Here is a 9885-nt window from a genome sequence, read left to right as displayed (position 1 = left end):
AAATAGTCTCTTCCTGGGGCTATGGTGGCGCAGGGGCAAAGCACAACCCATGTATTGAGGCCTTAGTCCTCATGCCGGTGGTTGCAGGTTTAATTCCCAGTCTGGTGACATTTGCTGCATGTCTTCTTTTTCTTTCCTGTCAAACTACTTTCAAATAAAGGCCACTAGAACCAACAAAACCTTAAAAAAATAGTCTCTTCCTTTCACACCTTCCTGACAAAAGGTTGGCAGAAGAGATGGCACTTACTGAAAAAATGTTTCCTGACTGACCTTTTTAAGGTTAAGACCATGAGAGATGTTGTCCGCAGTCATAAAGGCTGCCAGTAAGTGGGTGATGGCTCCAGCCTCACCACAGTGCGGCCTGAATGTGAACGTGTTCAATCCTCTCTGTCTAAAGAGCAAGAAGGAAGCATGTAAACAGAAAAACATCCCCAAAGATACAGCCAACATGAGCTTTACTTCAAGAGTCAGATGAATTGTGCTTGAAAGCAAAGATACTGACCTACGCAGCTGGTTAAGAACAGCAATGTTGGCATACATGTAGTAGATATAATAAGTGTAGGAGGGGTTCTTGACAATGTCCCACTCTTCTGGTTTTGGACTTTTTGTGGAGAACATGTGGCCACTGTGTTTGGACTCATCGTCCACACTGTCAAATCCTGTCACCTGCACAACAAGAGGAAAACAGCTTACCTTCAATACAATACTAACGTTTCATTTTAGGGCAATCTTTATCTCGTTATTTAGAGTGTTTTCAAAATAATAATTTCCTAAGATCTGTCTTAATATTTAGATTTTCATCTTGACTCACGTGCTTAAGGAAGATGCTGAGCTCTGGGTTGGACTGTGGATCAATGGTGGTCTGAAACACGGGAAGGAAAATGTTCTCCAACATTTTGCCAAAGTGTGGTACAAAGTTCCTGCCTCTGAAGATGTCACTGAGGTTGAAACAACAGAAAAAGAACATCATTTACCCTTCTGGACCACTATCAGCATTACAGAGTTTATTACATACAAAATAGGTTCAGGGTTTTAGATAACTTTAAACGTATCCAAAACAGGAAAAATGTACGTTAAAAATGCTACAGAGGCGGTCATTCTATAAAATTATGAAAACTTACTAGATTCTGGGGACTTGAATCATCCATTTGAGGTTGGGGGAGAAGACTCTGTGCTTTACAAACCAACTGGAGAGTTTACCCCACTCATTAGGATTACAACCATAGATAGACAGACGGGGCTCAGCATACTGGTACTTGGCTTCCTCCAGGTCACTGGCTACTTCCTGTAGTCAGATCAAGGTCAGATAAAGCTCAACATATTTCAAGACTATATGCATCATAATGAATTGACACTTTTTTAATTTAGTTCTTGAAATTTCACATAGTTATTATTTTACATGTGTATGTAACAATAATGCCACTTTTCAGGTTTCCTGAATCTTTTTAACTAATGAAGTGCTACGGATTTCACTGTCAAAACCTAATTCTGCTTAAACAGAATTACAGTAGCTTGATAAAACAACCTATCTGCAGATACTCCTTTTAGGCCTCATTTGATACCTTCGGCTAACTAAACCAAAAGGACCACATCCTAAAAAAGAGAATCTCTAAATGGTTTTAATGCTTGATTCAGACTGGTAACTAATACAATAAAATGCTGTTGATAAACACTGTAGGAACTTATATGCCATCATTATCTTAAAATGCTAACAAGTGCTAACTTTAGCATGTTTGGTAAGATAAGCTAACTCTGACTATTCTCCTAGCAGCACTATGTAAACTGTCATAATCTAAAATTGCACCAATCCCTAATAATTTACTAACGAAACATTAACAACTAACAAAAATTACTAATTTAATCCACTAGACCTAATTTTGGTAAAATGCTAGGATTCATTCTTATGCTAATTAGTTGAAATTATGATAATTGCATGTTAGCAAACAGTAGCTGTAAAAAAGTAGCTTTGGATAATAAAAAAAAGTACCTTTGATTTAAAACATGTCCTATTATGCTCAATTTAGATGTTGGCTAACTTTGGTGCTTCAGGGAAAAATATTTACACTGTAAACTACGATTATAGCACAATAACGGGCGTCTTTAGCATATGGTAACATTAGTTTATTTGCACATCCAATGCTAGCACATCAATGTAGCTAGCATTGGCTAGCTACATTGATACATCGGTATTTATGCTATCAATATCATAACATGATAAGCTACAATGCTCAAATGAAAACTTACAGATATGTTTGCATTTACAACTATAGGATATTTTCTGTGAGAGCTTCCTTTACACTTTTGTCCTGTAAAAATCAATATAAATGCATTTTAAAACAGTACTCATTGCATTCCAGAATTAAGTTTGTACGAGCAGACCTTAATAATAGTGGCAAAATATTCGCCACTGATGTGATTTTCGGTCTTCAGGTAGAGGTCCCGCAGCTCGCTGGCTCCTACAGGGTTGTACTTAGCATTGAACTTATCGAAACGTTGGAATGTTTGTCTCCCCTTCAGAAAAAAAGTTCATAAACACATTTCATACATTTTTTTCTAACAGTCTGTAGATGTTGAATATTTTTTATATATTAAGTACGCACTCATTCATGTTAATTTGACCTTTTAAATTTTTTAAACGGTATATTTTAACATCCAATTGATGCGATCTATTCCTAAAAGGAACTTACAGCATGCACGTCCAAAGAGTCCACGGTGAGGTCGTATGGATGCAGATTGAGGGACTCAAACAGCTCCCTCATGGTGACCTCCCTCCCTTTAAGGTTGTGCACCACCCGGTCAGCATCCACACGGTAAGACCTTTTGATGAAGCGCAGCAGATGCTTCTGGTTCATGCAGGCAGCAGCATGGATGTGGGTGTCCACCTGAAACACCACGGCAATAACAGATTATAACGGTTTCGCTTGGTGTAATTCTTGAATGTGGTCACTAGAGGGAGCCACAGCAGAGGAACAGTTTGAGTAACAGCTTTCCTCATGTTTTCAATATTATCCCTTTTAACTGTTTTTTATAACCTACAGGTAATTTAATGTTTAATTAATTATTACGCGTTATGTTTTGTGTTAGTCTATAATCGTTCATAGTAGTCTGTGTTTGCAGAAATTGTTGCAGTACCTTCCTGCAGTTGTAGAAATCCCTGTGGGGGTTCATCTTCAGCTCCTTCAGCTCCTCCATCTCGTTCAACATCTCATGCACATTGAACTTGGACATGAGGAACTTCAGACGCCTGTGAGTGTAAGTCTTCCTGCAAAATAAATACAAGCATGTAGAAAATTCTAAGAAATTAAACTCTATTTATGGGCGATACAGCAAAGAGTTTTTGTAAATGGTGAGTAGACGTAAATCCGACAATCTTCTGATCAAAAGATTTACTTAAGAACAAATCTGAATAAAAACACATCAGGTAGAACATCACTGAGGCAGGGTTTTTAGCATGTTAACCCATGCTAAAAACCCATGTGTTTAGCATGGATTGACATTTATCCTCCTTCTTATACAACATTGTTTTATTGGACAGCGTTTGGTGGTTTGCACTGTCAATCACTTCTAGTTCAAGAGAAATTATAGTTTTCATAACGTTTAGAGAGTGAAAGTTAAGTAGACGTTTCAGAATGGACTCACGTTGGGCCCTGAGCAATCAGCGCAATGAGGAAGTTCATGTCATCAATGAAGGTGCTGTAGTCTGGATGAGGCAGGTCCTTGGGTTGATGCTTGTCAGCAGCTGCAGCGTCGTTGTACACATACATGAGGCCGTCCTTCATACGAGCCACATAGCCAAGATTCTCTGGCAGATCTGAGGTGCCCAAAGGGTCCTCCCCATCTTTTGGAGGAGCATTGAAGACTGAGGATTCAACGATTTGGTAGAAAGAAAAGCCATTAAGTCAAAGAATAAATCTTGTTTTGTGGATGATGCTTGTCTGCTTCTTTTTCTTTTAAGGTTTTATTGGCTCTAGTGGCCTTTATTTGATAGTTAATTGACAGGAAAGTTGGTAATGAGAGATGGGGAAAGACATGCAGCAAAGGTCCGCCAGGCCAGGAATCAAACCTGTGAAGGCTGAGTCAAGGACTAAGGCCTCCATACATGGGTTGTGCTTAACCCCTGCACCACCACAGCACAGCCTGCTTGTCTGTTTTAGATAAAATCACAATACTAGTCTTTCTGTCTTCTCACCTGGCTGCACCTCATCTTCAACTTTGAACGTGTTTCCCTCTATCTGACGGAGGAACTGGGAGGCTGTTCTGGGAAAGTGCTGATAGGCTAGCCTCATGTATTTCTCCCTGATGGTTAAAGCACGGTACAGACCCTTACAAGACGATTCAAAGTCATCCATGGTCACCTGCTCAGAAGAGAAAAAACAGACAAAATATACAGTACATGTTTATTAAAAACATTTTTTAGAGTTGACCTCATCTGAAAGGCCAACTGAACTAGTTTATGAATAAAAATATAGAAGGTCTGAGGTCTGACATATCCAGCTGGCCCAGTTTTTCAAAGGAGAGTAAATACTTCCAGTTTTGCTGGCTGGTATTATCTTGAATAAATTTGATTTATGCATGTAAGGATCAGAAAAATTTACTTTGTTGAGCTGTACGTCGTGTTACAGCTCAACATCTATGACATACTCTATCAGTATGTCATCAAAAACATACTGATGGAGTTGCCTTGATTCTTTCATGAATGTTTGAGAATTCCTATAATCTCCATGGCAACCACGCAGCTGCTGAAAATGCCTGGGTGGACCTAGCCCCGCCTTTGAGGACAAAGCTCCTCTTCAGAGCTGCAGTTTCCAATGCCTCACAGAGCTCCCCTTCCCCATTCAGCTCCTTCAGACTAGCCAACAGCAATTAGCTCCACCTGCTGAGTTAATTATAGGAGCTATTCCTCAGAGCAACACTTGTGAAAATGTTATTAAAGGGTTAATAGAGGAGCCATGTCATGATGACTTTCTGAAAGCGGAGCTTCAGAAAGAGCAGGAGTTTTTAAAGAGACAGCAGCCCAATTTCAATGTTTTAAATTACAAAGTCAAATTTCTTTTGTCATGTTTGATATGTACAGCATTTTTATAACAACTGAAGGTAATATAGTTATTTGACTGTGTTATAAAATGGTCCTATGTACCTGGAAAATACATAATATTGCCCCTTTGAAAAAGTGTAACAAGATGTAAAATAATCTATCAAATTTCACATAGATGTTTTCTATTTAAAATGGTAACTAGACTGAACTTTTCCAGTCACACTGACCAGTCAAAGCCACATTCACATACATTTGTACACCAGTGCACAGATCAGTGTGCGACATGTGACAGGGGTAAGGTGGAATCAAACCTACAACTACACACCCTACAAAATGTCTGTCTGTATGTAGAATTTGTGTTGTTATTAGAGTAGGTGGGTTCATGCTAACTGGGAGACTTGCAGTTGCAGCAGACATAAGCCAGCTCATCTACAGCGTTCCTTTCCCGAACTGGAGATACCAAACTCATGTCCCTGAAACCTGAGCTCCGATCCGGCCCTGGCCTCTGGTGATGGCCGCTCATTCACTGAAACATGCAGTCAGTGAAATTTAATATCAGGGAAGTGAAAACAACACCTGTGATCAACATACTGCCAATTTTAAGTTTGCCATATATTTTGACACTTCTCTGTAATAAAAATACTCATCAGACCAGTTATTCAGCAACAGACTATTAACATTTCTTCATTACAATGGCATCTCGACAAAAGTTCAGACTTGAAGAATTTAGGGAGTATGCTGTGTCAAAAAGCTTGGAGGAGAACAAGGCTTTATGAGGCCCTGGGCAGAATTAGATGGGGGGCTACTTCCTCTTAAACCCACCATGATTTAGTACAGATTTGGTCAAATCCAAATCTGTACTAAATCACGGTGCCTTCAAGGCCTTCGACCTCGAAGGCACCAAGTTTTATTTTTTTTTACTCTTACCAGATTTGGATTTATTTTCAGATTTGAATTTAACATTTGTCTTCTGACTAATATTAGTAGTAATATTTATATTTTGGAAGCTGACTCTGTGGAGGAAGCTAAAGATTAGGATGATGGTAACAGCGGCATTCCAACCTCATTTGTAATACTTTGAAAGTAAATAATAAATACTTTTCTCCTTCCCCACTTTCATTAAAATAAACGTATGCCACAATAAGTCACTAGTTTAGGCTTATGTAGTGTAGTTGAGCTTCGAGTCTTCCAGCTCGTTCCAGGAAGTAGACTGTACCCCAGCAGCGTAGTCACCAACGATGGCCACTCTCTGGAAGTCAGGGACCTCCAGATAGGTGGGGGTGTCCACCAACACCGGGGCAGCAGCTGCCTGGGGGGCGGCCATGGTACGGCTGCGCTGAAGCTTTTTGCTGTTAGCCGGAGACAAACATCACAAACACTTCAGTGAGCTCACTCTTACACTTTGAACTATGTGAGCTAACCCTGAATTTAAAAATCTGGATTTTTTTATTTTTATTTTATTTTGCGGCGTGCTCCGTCTCACCGTTTCTCTGCATTATCATCAGCATGCAGGTGGTGTGCCATCTCCTGGTGAAGGATGGGACAGTCTTCAGCCACATCAAACAGCGAGATTTCATCTCGCACCTGCTCGTCTTTAGTCTCTGATGCAAAGACCTTCTCAGCAAAGGCCCTCATGTTGTCATCAGTCTCTGTCGGGCGTGACAAACGTTTTTACTAACTCAAATGTATCGTCCGTGACCCCATGCAGGACTGGACAGCTCTGCTCAAACCACATTCAGGACCAACTTCTAATCTAGTTTGCAGAAACATGACAGCCATATACATGACGGTCACATGTAAAGCTTATTTAAACTGATGCATACAGACTTCTTAACATGCGTTGAATAGATATGACCAAAGACTGACTCAAACACTACAAATCTGCAACTCTGACAACAGATCTATAGACTTAATATCTTCAACACACAAGTCCAGACTTGTATGTTTAACCCTCTTTTGCAAGTATCTTTGCTTTCAAGGTGTCAGACTTTCTTGTAACCATAGCAGTCAAACCAATCGTTCTCCAGAGTTTTTGAACGTTTGGGAAACCAAGAAGGCCTGACTCCTTGCAAGGACTAGATAAAAAAGAAAAAGGGACAGTTCTGGAAGTGAGTCTGATTGATAGATGATATTAGAAAGAAGGGCGAGTGTCTGGTTGTTACATGCTCCTATTTTACAGCCAACAAAGTCTAAAACAACACGACTAATCCAACATGGAGCTGAAAATGATGCTTGGCTTTTGAACTTCCATACTTACTCTGTTGAACTGATTGTACCGTTCAGGAAAGTTGCGTCAAACAAAATAAAAATCACAAAAAGAGAGGGTTAGAAATACATCAGTTAGAAATGTTATAATCATGTAAACAACCACATATTAAAATTAAAGAATCATAGATGTTCTACTTCAGTAAGAAATGATGGGAAACTGGAGGTTAGATGAGGGTTTAGGAGTGTGAGGATGATCATGAAAACGGCTTATGAAGTCAACAGCTTCTTCATGAGTTAAATCAGTGAATTCATAAAGAGATGGTAACTGCATTTTCACAACACATGCAAAAGATTTCTGATTTCCCAGCAGAGCAACTTTGAGTCAAATAAACAAGAACTAGAAAAAATATGCTGTAGATTTTACAGGCACTTACAGATGCTTTAAGAACCATTTGTGAAAATCTTGTTCCAACTGTTTAGGTCAATAACTTGTGATTGAGTTTGAGTTTGTTGTGCGAATGTCCTGAAAGCAGTTCATTCTGAAAATGGTGTGCTGTTTCCACATTCAGTTCATTTATCATAAATATGGCCTCTTCTGTTCAAAGCTTTCATTACTTTTTTTTATAAAATAAACTTTTTCAAAGTGAATTTTTACTAAACAGAAAATGAGTGGGGGACCTCTGTGTTATATGAAGAAGTAAAAACATAAATGTTAGTGAACCTTCAGTAGTTGTGGAATATTTCAATCACAATTCCAACCATTTGCATGAAGTGGCTTTCATTTTTTGGTCTAAATAAAATAATTAAGAATACATTTGTTTTGACTTTTTTTGTTTATTTTGAAGGTTTAAAAAAATCTCCAGCTGTGCTTGAAAAGCTCTTTGTTTACTGGAAACTAATCCAGCTGCTGTAAGTATTTCAGATTTTGAATGAGAAGTGATTAAATGAAGAGTAGAATAGAATAGAATTTATTACCATTTGCACAGATGTATAAGCACATTGGAATTCTGTTTCTCCAACTCAAGAATAGTACACTATTTAAAAAAATAGAAAATAAATATAAGATAAAATGGGCACATAAAATCAGAAAGCTATTAGGATGATGTTAGCATGACTGTAGCATGACTGTGGCTTGACCTTAGCATGACGATAATGTTAGCATGATGTCAGTATGACATTATCCTGAATTGCTGTGTATCAAATGCCAAGTTCAGTCTTACAGAAGGCTGCAGGAGGGTTTATTTTAGTGAACCTAACAGGTAACATTGTTGCCAGCCCCCATTCCACATGACCATGCCGCCCTGAGTGGGGAGCCATATCTCTAATATCATGAGCTGGCTCTGGAAGAAAAGCTATTTGCTTCTGGCTGATTTGTGTTATTTGGTCATTCACCTTTGATTTGATTTGAGTTTTGATCCACACTGTTGTAGAACTATCAGACTAAATCCCATTCTCCACCAACTACTACTACATTACATTACACTACATGCCAGATGCCTCCTGCCTGGTAAAGGCAAGCCTATTATTAGCTCCCATCAGAGCTCTGGTTCAAAATTAACCTTCTTCATGCTGCAGATCTGATACAACCAAAGAAATCAGAAGAGGTTGGATGAGCCAAGATAAGAAGTATAAAACTACTCGATCCGCGCTCATCCCGCATTAATCAAGGAATCTCAGCTGACAAGTCACTTCTATCATCATCCTGCTGCACCTTCAGAGGTGATATTGAAGCAGTTACTATATTCTGCTTTATTATAGCTTTATCAAATCCCCCTGACTGTTGCAGCAATAAATGATAAGAACTCGCTACAAGTCAAGATCAATCTTTAATTTGAAATGAAGTGCATCAGAAACAAAGTGAACTGGCAGATAAAGTTGACAGCGAGGATGTGAATTTACTATGAAAAGCTAAAAGATGTGATGTGTTTACTGACGTGGGTAGAGTATCCAAAGACTGCACTGATGAATAAAAAAAGTAATTGGTCAAAAATCTACTCTGGTCCTGATTGATCAAAACATCAAACATTTAATATTTTAAAATTACATCAGTAGACTCACCAGAATGTAAAATTATTTGTACATTGAGGTATTTTAATGACCAAAATTGAAATAATTAATATAAAAGAAATAAATTAAAATATTAATATAAAAGAACATAGTGACAAATGACAAAATCAGGGAAAAGAAAACAGTTCTCCAGATAAATTTCTTTCAATGTAAAACTTATGAAACTTTAACGAAGCTTGTAGGTGTGTGTCTGGTGGATTTTTGGTCAAAACAAGTTTGTTCTTCATTCAGTGAAGTTACTCAAATAAGAGTAGAGATACTTCTACTTCTGCTCAACTCTGTGCATTTCATTCTGATGCCTTTTCTCAAGTTTTCTAATGTTTCTCCATCCTGCAGGTTATTTTTTAAAATACAAAATAAAAACAAAAAGTTCAGCATGATGACCACATCTTTTGTGGAACACCTGAGAGAATGCCATGAAAAGCTTCAGTCCTCCAGTCATGACAGCCTGCGGTTGCTATGCCAACACTCACCTGGCACCTGGACTTTGGGCATGGCGGTGGCGTTGCAGAAGTCGCTTCCTGTGGAAAGGAGAGGAGGTCAGTGCGCCGGAGTGAAGCTCCCTGCGTGGAGCC

The 9885-nt window shown here is 38.7% G+C and overlaps 1 protein-coding gene across 3 annotated transcripts; it reads right to left on the bottom strand.

The window, feature by feature from the left end:
• Positions 1–168: 168 nt before the first annotated feature.
• ampd1 (adenosine monophosphate deaminase 1 (isoform M)) lies at positions 169–9885 on the bottom strand. 3 transcript variants are annotated; one of them, XM_007540876.2, is made up of 13 exons: positions 9784–9885; positions 7293–7301; positions 6519–6684; positions 6252–6384; positions 4190–4355; positions 3640–3859; positions 3133–3262; positions 2688–2882; positions 2380–2511; positions 1122–1285; positions 812–938; positions 503–666; positions 174–391 (listed from the first exon to the last, which is right to left on the bottom strand). In XM_007540876.2, exons 1-13 carry the CDS (start codon positions 9803–9805, stop codon positions 244–246), a joined length of 1776 nt encoding a protein of 591 aa, XP_007540938.1. In that variant the 5' UTR covers positions 9806–9885; the 3' UTR covers positions 174–243. The 3 variants fall into 3 exon arrangements, with proteins under 3 accessions (XP_007540939.1, XP_007540938.1, XP_016520810.1); XM_016665324.1 differs by having other exon boundaries at positions 183–391; positions 6519–6562; positions 9784–9845; XM_007540877.2 differs by lacking the exon at positions 7293–7301 and having other exon boundaries at positions 169–391.

This window comes from Poecilia formosa, unplaced genomic scaffold (assembly GCF_000485575.1).
Source record: "Poecilia formosa unplaced genomic scaffold, Poecilia_formosa-5.1.2 Scaffold570, whole genome shotgun sequence".
NCBI lineage: Eukaryota > Metazoa > Chordata > Actinopteri > Cyprinodontiformes > Poeciliidae > Poecilia > Poecilia formosa.
Note: the sequence above shows the minus strand (reverse complement) of the source record. Positions and strands in the feature narration are given on the sequence as shown.